This window comes from Actinia tenebrosa, unplaced genomic scaffold, assembly GCF_029948245.1.
Source record: "Actinia tenebrosa isolate PJP-AT-01 unplaced genomic scaffold, QUT_ActTen_1.0 PGA_scaffold12__29_contigs__length_12842862, whole genome shotgun sequence".
Taxonomy (NCBI): Eukaryota; Metazoa; Cnidaria; class Anthozoa; order Actiniaria; family Actiniidae; genus Actinia; species Actinia tenebrosa.
In genome coordinates, this window is record NW_028292572.1 from 6,692,442 (window position 1) to 6,711,701 (window position 19,260).

Below are 19,260 nucleotides of genomic sequence, written 5' to 3' on the forward strand. Positions count from 1 at the left end.
TCCTGTGTTATCATGAAAATTTCGCAAATACCGCTAGTTCCCTAAATAAAACACTATTCACTCTATTCCTTTCAAATTTGCATTGTCTTTCACTTCCCATTTCATTTATCGTTCTATTGCATTTTGTTATGAAGTCTATATGGGAAAAGCCCGCAACTCGCCGGCCCCCGACGACCCCTCACGCTCGAAAAGCATTCTGGATGGAACAGTGTTATTGTATCTCATCGCTTCAGTGGCTGGGAAAGAAAGCTCCGCACTACCAACACTCTACAAGCAATCTCTCCTAACAAAAACAATCCTACGAGTTTATTTACCCTCTGATCTAACATTCCCAATCAATTATCTTCCCATCAGAGGTAAATCAAGTCATGGGTAAGTGAAGATTTTTGCTTTGTCTTCAAATCGCGCGCGAAAAGCGCCTCAAAAACCAACGATTCGAATTCTTTTGTCATGATTTTTAACCTCGGATTTGACTCTTCTTCCTCGCTTTTAAGCTCTTAAAATCTTAAAATGTCCTTGCAGGGGAAGCTGATATATTCTGTTGGAAGTGTAGAAAGCCTTGTTCTGGAGAAATTCTGAAATTCAACGACCATATTTTTCATTCAGACTGTTTGACTTGCAGAGGTAAAGACAAGCTTATGTTTACTACGATAATTTTCAAATATGACCTTCAATTGTCTATAATTTCCCTTTAACTACGGGCTTAGAATTTCCTTTCCTGGTTAAATCCAAATTGTAAAAACCCCTATCTCTCGAGAACGAGAAAGATTAGCTGTATTCAAACAGGATTTTTGTTTTTATGTTTTTTACTCCTCGTAAAGTGTGCAATCTTTTGTATTTAAATCATTATTACTACTTCAAAATAACACAATAAGCTTTATGCAAAATAAATGCTAAGATCTCCTGGTAACGCTTCTTTCCTGCATATAAAACACTCCTCTAAAAGCGACATTCTTTCCAAGTACAAGAGCTTTCTGGTTTCAAATTACAGCTTAAAAATTGATCCAAATTTTCAATTTTTTACTTAAAATTTTTACGAATAAATCTTCTAAATCATCAATCTTAGAAAATTGAGATGTTTTTTCAAAATTCCAGTTAGAGATTTGTTTAATTTTTGTTTTATTTATGGTTAGATTCATTAGAGAAGTTTAGATAAGCGTGCAAAAGGGACGCTTTTAATGTCACAAAGTGTGCCAGAAATGTTCATACTTTAAATTTTTGACATATCGTGAAATATAAAGAGCTCAGAGATTGGATTTCTCGCTACTCAAGTGTATAAAGAGACGCCATCACGATATATCTTCAATAAACCACATTCATATATCTTAAAATGCAAATAACTACCAAAAAAGACATATTATTATAAATAATTCTCAAATATTTTGTAATAATATTTTTAACATTTTGAATCAAAAAGTTTTATTTTTGATAATGTAAAAAAAATTCATGCTAGAGTAATTTTCACTCACGCTTTACAAATATTCTGGATGTATGTTTTTAGTTATTTGCTAGTCAAGGTTGAAAAAATATATTTGTTGTCTTTTGAGAAGGATACATTTATTGTCCAAACCCAAGTCAATCGGTTTTAGCAGGTGCCACACATATATTATTGTTAAAATTTCTATATTAGTATGAATTATATTTAAGATTATACAATATTACACAAAACTGGCTCAATTTACTCACATTCTGTGCATATTTTTAACAATTAGTCATCTTAAATTATCGAGGCATATACTCACGACTTACTCAATGATCTAATTTTATATATACTCCAAATGAATAATATTTTAAAATATTCACACATAATGTATATGGTTTGTGTACAGTATGTATCCGTTTAAACGCAGCATGACAGTATATGGTGCTACGCCTTTGAAATATACCTTGTTCACCATATGCATGAACTACCAAATTTATGACTCAGTTCATATTTCATGCTTTCTATTTATAGGCTATAATCAAAGCTAATTTTAAAAGTTATTAAAATGAAGAGAGTCATTAAATTCTGCCTTCATGCCAAAATTTTAAATTATTTTAAAGATTGGTTTACGGTAAAATAAATATTTTAGCAATGTTTTGACTATTGTATGTTTATTTAGTTAATTTTAAACATAAAAAATCAGATTAATGATAAACGCCAAGATTAGTTTAAGACAAAATAATGATATATATTTTTTAATTCAGTATTTTTCTTTTTCTTTTTGTAAAGCGCTTTAGAATATGTTATAGTTTAAGCGCTATATAAATTTAATATATTATTATTTATTATTATTATTGATAAGTAGCACTAATAATAAAACAATAAAAACATTAGACATTGCACTATTTAGTGTAAAAATAAATTAACTGTAAGTAATAAGTACTGTTTCATGATTTATAATTACAGTAGCATATGTTTACACTTTAACAATGTGATTGAATAGGTAAAACATGTAAGTATATTTAGCATGGTCTTGGCTCCTACAAGTTATATAATTTACCCGCAAGGACTCAAGTCATAATTCAATAGTATTTCAAAGAATAATCATTTTTGAAATAATTCAGTATCGATATTTAGCAATTATTTGCCGAAGGCGAAGTAAATATTGGGGAATATTTACCGATACGTGAGGCTTCAGCGAGGTAAATATTCTCCATATTCACTGAGCCTGATGCGAATAATTGTTTTAGCATATACCAACTTGTGTGCAGAGTAACTTATTTTTATATATAATAATTCAATAAAAACAAACAAACAGAAACTTGCAGTTTATATGACAAATTCACGCAAAACTTTTAGCACAACTTTTAGGCCATACTTCGTTGCCTTTTTAGTGTTGATAGAAATGGCATTTACTTTCATTTTTCAATTTCCTCATCGTAAATTGTAGCAAAACAATTGCCTGCAGATGCCATTTTGTTGCTGACTCAATATTCCGAGATTCAGAGGTGAATTTTGTACAATATTCACCTCCAATTGACCAATGATATATTGATATATTGGTATATGCTAATAAAAGATATAAATATATATATATTTATTTACAAAATGAATAAAAATTGTATATGTTTGATAATAAAAATTCATAAAGTTCAAAGATGATCATACAACTAAGAGTCAATAATAACATTATTAATTAACATTATTTTTCAATAAATTTGAACTTGTATGCATATATCTAGTATATAAATTATTTAGTAATCACTATATGAGTACATAATACCAATATTCATTGTTGATTTTTGTTAAAATAGAGTGCTCACACTAAATCCGTGAAACAAATACTAATTTTTAGCACTAAATAGTGATAATTAAACAGTAAAAAACAAAGGATTCTGTATGAAATAGTACTAATTAGTACTATTTAATGTTCATGGTTTTAGTGCATGCACTCTAACCTTTTTTAAAAGAATAGAATAGGTAGAATGTATAGAATCTACAGATAGCATTCCGCACTGTATGAGGACTGAAATCCAATCTTCAGTGCCTTTCATTGTTCACACCACATAGAGAACCAATTTGGAACATGTTGAAACATGTATTTCACAAACAATGATAAGAACAGTGCATTAGGCCATTAAGGACTGGAGAGTTGTCAAGATGTCAAACCAAGATTAGGACAGTCTGGAGTAGTTGCACTATGTCTTAATTTGTTTTAATTTATGAAACAAAGATGTGGACTTTGATTATAAAGAACATTTTTTTTATCAACGTAAATCTTTGATTTTACAGCAGGCATCCCAGACCTCCTATATATCCTATATTTCCTATAATTTGTATAGGATCCTATAAAGAGCCTATATTTAAAGAAAACCTCCTATATTTCCTATAAATAGGACAACTGCTGAGTGATTCATTTATATTTTACACTGTTTAGCATATTTGGCGAAGGAGATAAAATGGCCCTTTTTTTTTTGGTTCTGATTTTTTTGTTATTGCTTTTTAGTTCTGCAAATCATTGCCTGTGCACCCTCCCGATCCCTGGTTACGTCACCGAAAAGCTATCTTAGCTCCTATAAAGTGCATACATCTTTGGGAAAAAATCCTATATTTACCTATATTTAGAACTTGCACAGCCTATATTTCCTATCAAATTTGTCTAAAAAGTGACTGGGATGCCTGTTACAGTCTAAATTGCTCAAACGTACCCTCCTAGATTGCATCAACGGCTTCTTTATTAAAACATTAAAATCTATAATTTTTTCTGAGAATCAAAGACTCAGGATTCAAAATAACAACTGTTTCTAAACTCGAATTCTGATTGGATTATGTTGTGCTATATATGGAATAATCCAATATGAATCCACCTTTTCAGCGCTAGCCGCCACGGGGTATAAATTGTTTTAGATCGTGTTATGGTCATCAAGAAGTTCAGACATTGTTCTCGAATTTTTGTACAAATGTACTGACTCTAAATGAACTATTTACTTGGTTAATGTTTAGTTAGTTCTCTAATTACAAGTAAATGATCATTTTTCTAGCTTGATTGAAGCTTTTCCTACTGCTGTTAAGAGAGCTAACTAAAGAAATCTTACTATATTTTCTCTTTAAAGTCAGTGAATTTGTACGGGAATCCAAGAACAATGTCCGAACTTTTTGGTGACCGTAACACAATCCAAGTTCGCGCCAAAAAGGTTAATTCCAGATTTTAAGCTGCACACTGATTGGGACAAACATTGCAATACAATAATCATAGTAGACTACTATCAACCAAATGAATCGTTAAAGATGTGGTCTAATGATTTACAGATCACAGTTAGTTGCTGGTCATCATCACTGGCCAAACTAGTTTTTGCTCCATCATACATGTACGTCATTTCTGACTTAACATTACTGGTCAAAGTGATCATGACTGGCAAGGCAAAGATTTGACCAGACAAGTTTCAATTCTGATTGGACATTGTCCAATGACCTGCCATTATTAAGCCCTGGGCCCGGTTGTATGAAGGGTGAATAGCACTATCTGATGGATAAATCCTTATCCAGTAGATAAGTTGCAGATAGTACTATCCAACCTTTGTACAACCCGGCCCTGCTTTATTCGATAAATGGTAGTCAACTGCCAAAAGATCAAGTTGTTTGATCTACACATTTTGGACCATGTGATGCCACTCTTGGGAGTTGATTCTTTCATGTGTAAATATTTTAACATGTTCATCATAAAAGAACTATTCTCAAGGGAATGTCATGTGATCTGGAATGTACAATTCGTATACAAAGCTAACAAAGGTCTATTAACCCACAGGTAGCCCAAGCTTGGTTTCTGTGGTGTCCTGTTATAAGGAAATGTATGGGGATTCATCAAAAAAGTCAATAAAATCATTGAAACGTGAAATAAAGCCCCGAAATTTTACCCAATCATTGATAAAGAACACTTCTTTCGCTCTGCGGGGTTATTTTTTGAATTTAGCCCGTTTTAAGATTTTTTTCCCCACCACTAAGAAATAGTTATTTCTTAGTGGTGGGGAATAGTTATTTCTTAGTGGTGGGGGGGGGGGGGGGGGGGGGAATCTTAAAACGGGCTAAATTCAAAAAATAACCACGCACAGCGAAAGAAATGTTCTTTATCAATGATCAGGTAAAATTTCGGGGCTTTATTTCACGTTTCAATGATTTTATTGACTTTTTTGATGAATCCCCATACATTTCCTTATAACAGGACACCACGGAAACCAAGCTTGGGCTACCTGTGATTAACCCCCAATTCTCTTGGTCGTTGGGTGCATACAGTAGTTATAACATGTTTGTATTCTTTACTGCAGTATGCAACTGTCTGCTGAAATCCCAGCCCATCTTTGACTATGAAGATCACTACTACTGTGGTGACGACTATCATCGTAACTACGGACAGAAGTGTCATGCCTGCAAGCAGTTCATTGAAGGAGAAGCTGTTGCAGTGCATGGGAATGTTTACCATGACTCCTGTTTCGTCTGTGGATATTGCAGGTATGTGTGCAAGTATATAATGATTGCACAAATAGAAAGCATGCGTGTTTGCTGTGTGCAGTCATAAAAGCAAAGATTGAAGATCTTCCCAGTAATGAATAGAGTTTTGAAGTGATGAAGTCACATAATTCTTTTTAAGGACTTTAGCATGTAAAACTATGACGTAGTGTGGAATTTCAGAGCAATAGAGCAAAAAACGGCTAAGATATAGGTAATTTAATAGGAAAATATTGCCACAAATTTCCTTTTGTTTGAGGCTGGATGTAACATGATTGGATCCAATGCAAAATAAGAGAAAATATGTGGAAATTTTTGGAGCTTAAATGTCCAATATTTCCATTTCTACTACTCGTAACAACCTTAAAGTTAACAGAAATGTAGTTGTTTTCTCTTCAAATATGAACTTTTCAAGACTGGATTACAATGACATCACACTTGGGTACTCTATTGATTGTGGCAAACAGAGAATATTAAATGAAATATGTTGTCAGATATTGGGAAACATCTCACTTGAAATGAAAAGTCTAGTGGTTGACACGTAATCATACTGTGCTACTCATTGCCTAGCAATGATAAAAAGGTAAATTATACACCATGAAAAGATGAAAAAATTTACTGACATTTCGGACTCTAGTCCTTCGTTGGAGTAAAAGAGTGCCTCTTTTCACTGTGTATAATTTACCTTTTTATCATTACTGTTTCATTAGAAACACCAAAGCAGCTCACACTAGTTTATAGCTAGTTATCTTTACTCATTGACTACATGTACTTAATTAACTTTCAAACGCCATTTCTTTTTATCTAGTTCCATTCTTTTTAAGGTAATAAATAAATTTACAATTATAAAGTTCTTGTTTTAGGGCACGCGTGCTAATCGTAATGTCCACGGCTGATCTACACAATTAGCTCAACTTTTAATTTTTATTATTCTTTAGGCAGCCATTTCCTAATGGAGAGAAGATAGCCTATGACGGCAAGGACTATAAGTGCCAAAAATGTGTTAACACACCAAGGAAATCTCCAAGTCCTCGACCTGCTCATAGTCCTCAGCCCCTCCATAGTAAGTATAAAATAATGATGGTGTTGATCATTGGTGATGATGATGGTGATGATGATGGTGATGATGATGTTGATGGTGATGATGTTGATAATGATGTTGATGATGGTGATGATGATGGTGATGATGTTGATGATGATGGTGATGATGATGTTGATGGTGATAATAATGTTGATGGTGATAATGATGGTGTTGATGGTGGTGATGTTGATGGTGATGATAATGTTGATGATGGTGATGATGATGATGGTGATGATGTTGGTGATGATGATGATGATGAAGTTGATGATGGTGATGATGATGGTGATGATGATGGTGACGATGATGGTGACGATGATGGTGATGATGATGGTAATGATGTTGACGATGAAGAAATCTAGTGCAAGCCCACCATGTTAGCCCTACTTGGAGTAAGTCCACACTAGTACCCACCCCAGCCCCCCTTTGCATACAGTGGGTAACTACTACCTTCCCATTCTTGGGACTTTGAGATCGTAGAGGCACAGTATACATATTTGAATCTTAGGTCCTGATACTATACTCATCACTGACTGTTATTACTTCTTTGACTTTTTAAGGGTGTGCTGGATGTGATGAAGAGATCAAGGGTAATCAAGCCCTGTTAGCCCTGAATAAACAATGGCACTTGTGGTGCTTTACCTGTACCCGATGCCACACCCTGTTGTCTGGCGAATACATGGGCAAGTAAGTTAACATTATACCTTGCTTTGAAACCATTATCAGTACTTGGTCATTAGGTTGTCAGTAGAGTGTTGGTGGGTTGTCAGTAGGGTGTTGGTGGGTTGTCAGTAGGGTGTTGGTGGACTGTCAGTAGGGTGTTGGTGGGTTGTCAATAGGGTGTTGGTGACTGTCAGTAGGGTGTTGATGAGTTGTCAGTAGGGTGTTGGTGGGTTGTCAATAGGGTGTTGGTGACTGTCAGTAGGGTGTTGGGGGTTGTCAATAGGGTGTTGGTGACTGTCAGTAGGGTGTTGGTGAGTTGTCAGTAGGGTGTAGGTGGACTGTCAATAGGGTGTTGGTGGGTTGTCAGTAGGGTGTTGGTAGGTGGTCAGTAGGCTGTTGGTGGGTTGTCAGTAGGGTGTTGATGGGTGGTCAGTAGGGTGTTGGTGGGTTGTCAGTAGGGTGTTGGTAGGTGGTCAGTAGGCTGTTGGTGGGTTGTCAGTAGGGTGTTGGTAGGTGGTCAGTAGGCTGTTAATAGGGTGTTGAAGGGGGGTCAGTAGGGTGTTGAAGGGGGGTCAGTAGGATGTTGATAGAATGTCGGCAGGGTGTTAACATGTCACTATTTTTTTAAGGGAAGGCAAGCCCTACTGTGAGAAAGATTACCAAGAACTGTTTGGCGTAAGGTGTGCTGGCTGTCAGGGCTACATCACTGGTAAAGTGCTGCAGGTTTGTGGTTGCTTTTTATAATTACAACACTCTATATAAACCTTTTTTTTTTTCGTTTGTCTTGCCAAACGTACTGCCATCATACTGCCTCCCTGTTAGCTCAGTTGGTTGGGCACGGGTCTGTTGTGCAGGAGAACGTTGGTTCAAGCCTCCACAGCCGGACTCACACTCAGGGTCTTAAAATATCTGAGTAGAAAGTGCTGCCTTTGCTCCTAAAATATCTGCAAATGGTTAGACCTTTGCTGTGGCTCTGATGACCACGTAAAAGGGTGGTCCCATCTCACTTAGAGTCATTAAACGTAGAGGACCACAAATTTATAAGTGCTAAGTTGCCTACTGTCATGTGTCACCCTGTCTGAAACAAAGATGTTATAATGGTGTCATTATCAATGCAGCCATAGCAACGCATGCCACACCCAAGTTGCTGTTGTTGTTAACCATGCCTTTGTAATAATGAGCCAAATCATTTATCTTACTAGGCTGGCGACAAGCACTACCATCCCAGTTGCTCTCGGTGCGCAAGATGCCATAAGGTGTTTGGCGAAGGGGAAGAAATGTACCTGCAAGGTAAGAAGCAGCACAAATATTTCTTTAAAGAATTTTTAAAAATTATTATTTTGAAAAGGAAATAGAGCATTTGTCATTTAGTGAAATATTTTTGTATTAGAGCGGATGCAATTAAACCATGAAATAAAATCAAACTAAATACTAACTAATAGTATCTATTTAGTGACTAATAGTTGCTATCACTCAACCAGAACATTCATCATACAAAGACAAATACACGAGAGACCATTTGTGTCTTTTGTTTAATAAATGTTCTGGTTGCGTGATAGCAACCATTAGTCACTAAATAGATACTATTAGTTAGTATTTGGGCCTCCCCGATTAGCAAAGCACGTGTGCCAAGCTAGAAGTTTTTGAGACTATAATAAAGTTTATTGTTATTTATCATCATCATCATTTAGTTTGATTTTTTTCACGGTTTGATTGAATCCGCTCTATAAAACAAAAGTATGAAAGTAAATATCAAGGTTGTGTGGTGGTACACTCACTTCTCAGAGTTTTATCTGTGAGTTAGTCATGCTCTGACTTAGATCAGTCCAGAGGTTGTTTCAGCGTTTGATCTGTGAGTTAGCCATGCCCTGACTTAGATCAGCCCCGAGGTTGTTTCAGGGTTCTATCTGTGAGTTAGCCATGCCCTGACTTAGATCAGCCCAGAGGTTGATTCAGGGTTCTATCTGTGAGTTAGCCGTGCCCTGACTTAGATCAGCCCAGAGGTCGTTTCGGGGTTCGATCTGTGAGTTAGCCGTGCCCTGACTTAGATCAGCCCAGAGGTTGTTTCAGGGTTCTATCTGTGAGTTAGACATGCCCTGACTTAGATCAGCCCAGAGGTTGTTTCAGGGTTTGATCTGTGAGTTAGCTATGCCCTGACTTAAATCAGCCCAGAGGTCGTTTCAGGGTTTGATCTGTGAGTTAGTCATGCTGTGACTCAGATCAGCACAGAGGTTGTTTTTGGATTGTTTTAAACCCTACAATGTGTAGTAGTAACAGTAAAGTAAGAACGTCTCTAATATAATTGCATATATATATAGGCAATGAGATTTGGCATCCACGTTGTAGTGACGAGGCAGCCCTGGAGCAGAAGCAGTTGAACGCCAGACCAGTAAGTACAATTACAGTGCGACTACTATAACCAGGGCCACTAAGCCGGCGAGAACCAATCAAATTGTAGAATGAAAACAATACGTTTAAACTTCGGGAATTGGAGCCAATCAGAAAGCAGCAGAAAGCAATAGCCTTTCGTTCATATCTTTTTCATTCCCACGAGAAAATAACGGTGGAAAAATTACCATTCTTGTGCAGTCTAGTTTTCTGATTGGCTCGACTACCCTAAAGCTGGACAACATGGTTTTCATTCTACATTTTAATTGGCTCTCTTGTCTAACTGGTTTAAGTGGCCTCGGTTACGGTAGTTGCTAAGTGACGGGAAGTTTTTATATCATGTCACCAAAGCCCAGTCTACATTCATAGACTGAAGCAGTATTTAAAGATCCTATTATACATTCTAAGACATGTGCCACGAGAGATCTGTAATTACACTACTTGGTGGAAAAAATAGAAAACGCTCTTCTTTCATGTTCTGCCAATCCCCAAGTGCTTTATAACTGCACACACTACAGCAAGAAAGTTTTTTTTCTTTTATAAAACACAAATTACAATAGCCGTTATTATGGATACGAATAACGAGACGAAAATTTACTATTCAGTGAACTTTTTTTGACTATAATGTTTTATAACCGCCAAAGTTCTTTAACCCAAACTAGGGACCGTTCTATTTTTACGTGCATGAAGGGGCTGGTATAATTTTTTTTTTCTTTTTTCTTACAGTTCAAAGATCAAATCATCCTTGCTCCTCAAACAGGTAAAGACATTTATCGTTTCACATATTCTTCATTTTTTCCATATAGTTTTTCCCCTTGAGGTATATTTACTTCCAAACAGCAAACTTTCGTATTTTGTTGGGCTACCTGTGGATTTGGCGGGGAATTTCTAAGTCAAAACGCGTGTGCTCCAAATCTCTGGCATTCGCTACTCCACGCTCGTAATATGCAAGGGTTGAATTTGTATATTTTTTTTCAGTGAGTCAAACTCATTCGGCCCCAGAACCGCCAGCGAGAACAGCAAGCCATAACGCCTGGAATAACGTGTACAAGGGAACTGCTCCTCCAGAGGAAGAAGCACCACCAAGGGTATGAAATCATTAGTTTTTCATTCATAAAACATACATTGGATTTCACTGAATATTTTCCAGTTGGTTAACCATTTTGGTGTTACATGTCAGTATACCTTACGTTTTTCACTTATCTACAATTAGCGCTTTTTCTCAGCGTTTTGATTGGATGGATTGGAAAACAATGGGAAACCCTTTTAGTGTCACCGGCAAGACAAACGGTCTGAAATATCTGGTTATTTGAGTTCCCCGAAATGCTTATAAAATGATTTATTTTACTTTCAGGAAACTAAGAGCAGGCCATATTCCTATCATGAGTATTCATCAGCTGCAAAGTCTTGTAAGTAGAAAATGAATGAAAAATGGAGTGAATGGATGGATGAAAGAATGAATGGATAACTGGACGGATGGATGGATGGATGGATAAATGCAATTATGAAAAGATGGATGGATGGATATATGGATGGATGGAGGGAGGGAGGGAGGGAGGGATGGAAGGAAGGAAGGATGGATGGATGGATAAAAGAAGGGATGATGGAAGAAAGGATGGAAGGATGGATGGATGGAAGGATGGGTGAATGGAAGGATGGAGGGATGGATGGATGGATGGATAAAAGAAGGGATGATGGAAGAAAGGATGAATGAATGAATAAATAAGTGGTATGTAAGAGCAATACTTACTAACCACATTCATGCTTCCATGCTAGTGGGTATTAATGTTTTTGCCCGCTTTTGTGTTTTGTTTATAATAACCATTGTCCCCTTCCTCCTCCCCCTGCGGCACATAATAACCCTAATTTAAAATGTTTCTTTACAGATGGATCACGTGACAATCCCCCGCCATCTTCGGAGGTAAGATTCATTCTTTCCTTTTCAGTCTACAAACTTACTTATATTAATTCTGTTAGCTTTGGCAAAGAGAGGTAAACTATAAAATCCAGAGAAAAACTCTTCAATTACGGGAGAGACCTTACAAACTCTACTCATGTGAGTCCAGTCACATTGTCCGCTGAATGAATCAAGATACAATCTTTGAACTCGACTACTGATTCGCTTCACTTCAAATCTATTAAAAAGATATAACTAGCTAAAAACTAGTGTGAGCTGCGTCGGTGTTTCTAATGAAACAGTAATGATGAAAAGGTAAATTATACACCGTGAAAAGATGAAAAAACTTACTGACGTTTCGGACGCTAGTCCTTCGTCGGAGTAAAAGAGAAAGAAGTGGTAGAAAGGAGTGTATATATGATAGAATATGACAAAAGAAACCAATGAGAGCAAGGTAGGCAAGGAAACAAAAACAAACAATCAAAAGACAAAAGAAAAGGTTAGTTGAAAATAAAGCGTTCATTAATCCCGTTGGGACTAAGAGTGCCCAATAGGTGAATAAGCCGCATTTCTTTGGTCTTGCGACAATCATTGTTGCCGTTAAGCAAAGAAAGACCGAAAACAATGAAGTCAGAAAGAGAATGGTTAGCTAGATTAAAATGGCGGGAAACTGGTTTGGTGGGATCGTTATTGCGAATATCATAAAGATGATTGCAAATGCGATCACCAAGACGGCGGCCAGTCTCGCCCACATACAAAAGATTACAGCGGGTACATTTAATACAATATACAACATTAGAAGTGGTACAAACAAAATGGTCAGTGATTTTAACAGTTGATTTAGGACCGACAACAGAAGTGTGAGAGACTATGTGAGGACAAGTATAACAACGTTTACGAGAACAGCGTAAAGTACCAGGTTCTTTGTTAGAGGGAAGAACTCCCTTGACCAAGAAAGAACGGAGATTACGATCACGTTTATAGGAAAAGAGAGGGCGGTTGTTGAAAATAGCAGAAGTGCGAGTATCAGAGTCAAGCAGAGAAAAGTTGCGGTTAACAATGGGATTAATGGAAATGTTAATAGGATGATACGTAAGAGTGAGGAGGTTAGTGAAACATCAGTCACTTTCCTTGACATCTTGCTTAGTGTTAATGACGACCGTCTTAGCACTAGTGTCCATTACAAACCTACTGACTCTCATTCTTATTTACTCTACTCGTCTTCTCATCCTAAGCACACTCTTAACGCTATTCCGTTCTCGCAATTTCTTCGTCTTCGTCGTTTGTGTAGTGATGATCTTGATTTTTCTGTTAAATGTTCTGAGATGCGTTCCTTCTTCCTTAAGCGTAATTATCCTGCTCATGTTATTGATCGCGCCATTCGTAAAGTTTCTACTATTGATCGTACCACCGCTCTCACTCCTCACACTCGTCCCTCTAATGACCGCATTCCTTTCACTCTTACGTATCATCCTATTAACATTTCCATTAAACCCATTGTTAACCGCAACTTTTCTCTGCTTGACTCTGATACTCGCACTTCTGCTATTTTCAACAACCGCCCTCTCTTTTCCTATAAACGTGATCGTAATCTCCGTTCTTTCTTGGTCAAGGGAGTTCTTCCCTCTAACAAAGAGCCTGGTACTTTACGCTGTTCTCGTAAACGTTGTTATACTTGTCCTCACATAGTCTCTCACACTTCTGTTGTCGGTCCTAAATCAACTGTTAAAATCACTGACCATTTTGTTTGTACCACTTCTAATGTTGTATATTGTATTAAATGTACCCGCTGTAATCTTTTGTATGTGGGCGAGACTGGCCGCCGTCTTGGTGATCGCATTTGCAATCATCTTTATGATATTCGCAATAACGATCCCACCAAACCAGTTTCCCGCCATTTTAATCTAGCTAACCATTCTCTTTCTGACTTCATTGTTTTCGGTCTTTCTTTGCTTAACGGCAACAATGATTGTCGCAAGACCAAAGAAATGCGGCTTATTCACCTATTGGGCACTCTTAGTCCCAACGGGATTAATGAACGCTTTATTTTCAACTAACCTTTTCTTTTGTCTTTTGATTGTTTGTTTTTGTTTCCTTGCCTACCTTGCTCTCATTGGTTTCTTTTGTCTTATTCTATCATATATACACTCCTTTCTACCACTTCTTTCTCTTTTACTCCGACGAAGGACTAGCGTCCGAAACGTCAGTAAGTTTTTTCATCTTTTCACGGTGTATAATTTACCTTCAAATCTATTAGTGCAATAGCTGTAGTCGTTGTTCTTGGTCGGTTTTCTAAATAAATCAAGAAATTATTGAATTAGCCTGTTTACAGATTTAAAGGGAATTATAAAAGAAAAATCAAGGCTTAAGATTTGAAAGTTCTCTCCGGACTGTTCGAATCCATTTTCATGTTTATAAAACACAAACTAGACTGACACCAAAATTAGACAATCTTAACAGTCCGCACGTGCTCTGCATCACGTGACCTCAGGCCTAGTGTGACTCGGTAGCCACAACCCACATGTGATGCGGAGTCCAGGAATCGAACCCGCGACCCCAGATTTGAAAGGTGAATGCATTTCCATTATCCTTCCTTGATTCTCCATAACAGCGAAAATCGGCTCATTTTCATTGAATCAAGGTGTAAAGTTTTGCGGAGGAAGGAAAATCGGAGAACCCGAAGAAAAAAACCTTGAATCAAGGGAGAGACCTAACAAACTGTACTCACAATATGTGAGTTGAGCGATGTGTGCATGGAATATTAAATGTAGTGGTGTGTGTGAGTGAAAGCGCTAGAACGACTAGAGGGTCCTGAAAGGGTAAAATGGAAACTAGGATTCGCCTTTTTGGGGCTGAGAAAATGGGATTTTATGCACTGGGAATGAGATTGAGATTGCCCTTCAGAACCCTCCGACTAGACACTTTTAAAACTAAAGATTTTTTTACTGCTACATCACCTTTGATTCCTCATATCGGAACTAAACTCGTTTTCATTGAACGCATCTTTTAAATTCTTGATGTTTGACTGTTTTTACTAGAAACCTGCCCACAGAAGTGACATTCAAGTTCCTCTGGACATCAAAGGTGCTCCTCGTGTTCGACGATACAGCACTGAAGACGTAAGCACAAAATGACGAAACTAGAGCAGTTTTCGTATGACTGTGAAAAAGTCGGTGCCGTAGACCAGGGAAAACCGTTTGCGCATGCGTGCACTTCAGCACGTTCTAAGAATTTTGAGTGAGAAAATAGAAGTGTTTGTTTTCTCCAAGTATACAAAAACGTTCGAGAGGAAACTTTTGTCAGACCAAGATACTGTATTAACAAACACAATATGAAAGAATTAGCCTTAACTTTCAAGCATGGACATTACGTTTTGGCATTTTGTGAAGTCCAATTTATCAGGCATGTTTGAAAGTCAAATTTACTTATGTTTTGACTAATTTGCATACTATTCAGAGCATGCGCATACATTTTTCACTCGTTTCGGTGCCGTATGGATAGTGCCGCAACTGTGATGTTTTCTAGAATTTTGATTGGCGGGTTTTTTTTTGTGTTTTTTTTTTTTGCGCAATGTGATTGGTCTGGCAGTGACGTGACCTTGGCGTGACCGTGTTCATACCGTGTTCCGGGCATTTGATTGGATGGAGAGTAAATTCTCGTGCAATGTGATTGGTCTGGCGTATGTCTTGCCGTGTCACGACCGTGTTCATTCACACAAAAACTTTTCAAACAACATATATCTAACACAGCAGATGAGATATTTTAGGATAAATTGACGTCTGAGTCTAAAGCGTCGTGTCAGAAAAACTTAAAAATAAAAAAGTAAATAACGACATCCACTGAATCAATCCGAACGCGTAAGGTTCCTGCTTATTCAATCAAAATGCGCCGGCACGGCACATGTACATTTTCCACATTCATAAAAAATTAAGGCACTGTACTTGGTACTATAGTTCGGCAGGGGGGACACGTTTTTGTTGTAAAAATCCAAAATTTTTTTTCTTTTTTTTTTTTTTTTGGCAGAAAGACAAGCTGATGCAGAGAGATTCGTCCTACCATGGTAATAGGGAACGCTGTGCATTATTGTCTAGCTTGGGTCAGCCTGCATTATGTAGTGTTTATCGAAGCTAGACCTGGGATAGGTAACAAGGTGCATTCTGGTCTAGCTTGGGTGCAAACACCTTTTGTTATATCATGCCTTATATGGTGTTGATCAAAGCTAGACCTGGGATAGAGAACAAGGTGCATTCTGGTCTGGATAGGGTACAAAGACCTTTATCATAAATGCCTTATTTGGTGTTGATCAAAGCTAGACCTGGGATAGGGAACAAGGTGCATTCCGGTCAGGCTTGGGTACAAATTTTTACATGGTCGTTTGCTTGATCCAAACTATACCTGTTGCATCTTGTGCCTTAGAAGTGACTGTGATAGTGAGCTGGTATACATTAGAATGGCACTGTTGTCGTTGTTGTTGTTTAAAAAATATTTTTTTCTCCCTTCAAAAGAAATGTCTTACAACAATATCGATGGACAGCCTCAACCCGACGTAAGTACTGTACTTTATGTAATTCTTTTAATGAATCATCAGTAGAGGTCATTGACCCACACACATGAGTAGAGTTCGTAAGGGACCTCTCTTGATTAAATGGTTTTTCCTTCCGAGTTATCCGGTTTTCCTCCCTTCGCAAAACCTTACAGAATTCCAATGCAACTTATGAGTTAGCCATGCCCTGACTTAGATGAGCCCAGAGGTTGTTTCAGGGTTCTATCTGTGAGTTAGCCATGCCCTGACTTAGATCAGCCCAGAGGTTGTTTCAGGGTTTGATCTGTGAGTTAGCCACGCCCTGACTTAGATCAGCCTAGAGGTTGTTTCAGGGTTCTATCTGTGAGTTAGCCATGCCCTGACATAGATGAGCCCAGAGGTTGTTTCAGGGTTCTATCTGTGAGTTAGCCGTGCCCTGACTTAGATCAGTCCAGAGGTTGTTTTAGGGTTTGATAATAGTGAGATCTTAATTCATTATTCATGAGTAAAACCATTCTCTTGGATTGTCCTATTATTGAAGACTATTTTTGACCATACTTGTGTTTCCATAGCGATACTATCGATATTCGGAACTCATGACCAGCAACTATCAACTGCCAAAAGGCGTGGACAAGACAATGCTTGAGGTGAGACATTGAACTAAAAGAACGCATATATGGCAGCCATGTTGGATTTTATAAGCCTTCACGGCCCGGTTGTACGAAGCCTGGATAGCGCTATCCGACGGATAAATCTTATCCAGTGGATAAATTTATTGGATAACAGCATCGACTTATGCACTGGATAAGGATTTATCCGCCGGATAGCGCTATTCAGGCTTCGTACAACCGGGCCCAGGAGTTGTGGATGAGAGTACACGATTGTCAGTTGTACAATTTTTTGGCCAATGGTCAGTTGACTGTTAATAATTTTACATTCGCTGACAATTACTACCAAAATAATGACCTTTTTTCGATAGCTCTTTATGAGCTTTTAAACGTCTATTTTTGTGTTTTATTCCAGACCTACCTAACGCCAGAAGAATTCCAGAAAGTTTTCTCAATGCCGAGAGAAGAATTCTACAAGCTACCACAGTGGAAGCAAAACCAGTATAAGAAAAAAGCCCTTCTCTTCTAAGATATACAACATTTTATAGGCATTTTTAAGTTAAATCATAGAAAAAAACTAAGAAAACACTAACTTCTGGAATAATGTACTTCATAATCATATTTTTATCAAATATAATCTTGTGACGTAATTTCCGGTCCGTTCTAATTTACATTTTTGGCGCCAAAATTATAACTGGAAGTGACTCTCCAGATTGAAACAAAACTTGTCTTTCTTAGTACATGAAAATAAGAAAATAACTTTATAATATCCTAAAATCAATTGGAAAAATAAAAATACTTCTTTTTAAAGCTCTAATTCTATAAAATATTTTAAAATCATATACAAACCAGTTTAAGCAAAATTTTCCCTTTAAATTAAAGACAAAAAAATTTCCCTTTACATTGAAGATATTTTCAACCATTAATGAAAAACTACGTTTTCATTTTATCAAAACTAGTGCATAAACTAAAATAAGTTTGCATTGAGTGTGTACGTCAAAATTATCTATAATTTCGAAAACATAACTCGTTAGAAAAGTTTTAAGACACATTTCGCTTTTAATTTGTTTGAAAATTTTAACTGTAAATTTTAAATTTTGATGTTTAAATACAATATATACTTCAGTGTGGGTTTTTGAAACGCATATTTTAGTTGTTTGCTGAATGAGTGTAATTTTTAATCATTATTTCGTATAAATGTCACTTGGGACATCTTATGGTTCAATTCAAAAAGCCATCAATAAATACGTATAGATAACTGTTGTTGTTGTTGCTGCTGTTGCTGTTGGTGTAACTACCACTCGGGTTTGTGGGTCGTTAACGAGCAATAATTTTTACAATTCAACAAAGCTAACTTTTTTCTTCGATGATACTTGCTTATGTCTACTAACTCCGTTTTCCACATTCTCTTTGAATAAAAATTGGTCATTTCCTGCAGAACAGCAGCTATTTCTCCTAGGATTGTCTCTAACAATAGTTCTACCATATCTTTTGCAATTCTGTGCATCGTTCTTCGAATGATATCTGAGTCCTTGGTTTTCGTCGTCTTCATTCAGTCTTAGAATATTATGGAAAATCAAAACAAAGGCTTTATCCATTTCTTTTTCATAACCTTTGAATCTTCTTGTCTTTCGTTTATGACTTTTCGTGTAAAGCTGCTTTGTTTCGCGATGCCCAGACATTTTTTTCCACTCCAAAAACAATTTATACTTCAGTGTTTCTCGATTATTTGATTCGACGCTTGTTGGGTAAAGTTTGAATAACTTTGTCACTTCTTTTCCAGAAATCAGTCTCTAAAATTGATAAATAATTCAACTTTATCATTCCCTCTACTCTCTTCAACAGCTGGAAATGTTAAAACTCGACTGTCCTTGAACGTAAGCTGTTGGAAAACTAGTTAACTGAATTACACTGAAATACCATCTCTTTTATTATACCAGTTAGGATTAATTTACTTGTTTACTATTCATTATAATAAGATTAAGTATAATAGAAAATAGCAAAAGGGGGCGGGAATGCTTTTGTATGTGACTGAACACACCCTTCTAGTGACGTCAAATGTTAAGCTCATTGCATGCCTTATCCCTGATTGTTTTTCCATCTCAATGAAAAGAATATAGCTATGCATTCCTGTAACCCTTTCAAATAAGGATTATGTACAGTTTGTGGTTTTTGACA

General features: G+C 36.8%; 1 protein-coding gene across 1 annotated transcript; it reads left to right on the forward strand.

Moving 5' to 3' along the window:
- The first annotated feature begins 219 nt into the window (after positions 1-219).
- On the forward strand, positions 220-18,593 carry LOC148912135 (actin-binding LIM protein 2-like). The gene is made up of 17 exons (XM_089028421.1): positions 220-372; positions 523-624; positions 5,746-5,929; positions 6,865-6,989; positions 7,565-7,691; positions 8,297-8,390; positions 8,870-8,957; positions 9,986-10,056; positions 10,782-10,815; positions 11,034-11,143; positions 11,410-11,464; positions 11,942-11,976; positions 14,991-15,071; positions 15,976-16,012; positions 16,458-16,498; positions 17,047-17,121; positions 17,498-18,593. Exons 1-17 carry the CDS (start codon positions 369-371, stop codon positions 17,609-17,611), a joined length of 1,377 nt encoding a protein of 458 aa, XP_088884547.1. The 5' UTR covers positions 220-368; the 3' UTR covers positions 17,612-18,593.
- Positions 18,594-19,260: the final 667 nt, after the last annotated feature.

What these genes read in the sequence shown, in the direction of transcription:
- LOC148912135 (XM_089028421.1), top strand. An exon ending in TAGTCCTCAGCCCCTCCATA is followed by an intron (nt 6,990 to 7,564) that starts GTAAGTATAAAA and finishes TGACTTTTTAAG; the next exon opens with GGTGTGCTGGATGTGATGAA. An exon ending in TGGACAAGACAATGCTTGAG is followed by an intron (nt 17,122 to 17,497) that starts GTGAGACATTGA and finishes GTTTTATTCCAG; the next exon opens with ACCTACCTAACGCCAGAAGA.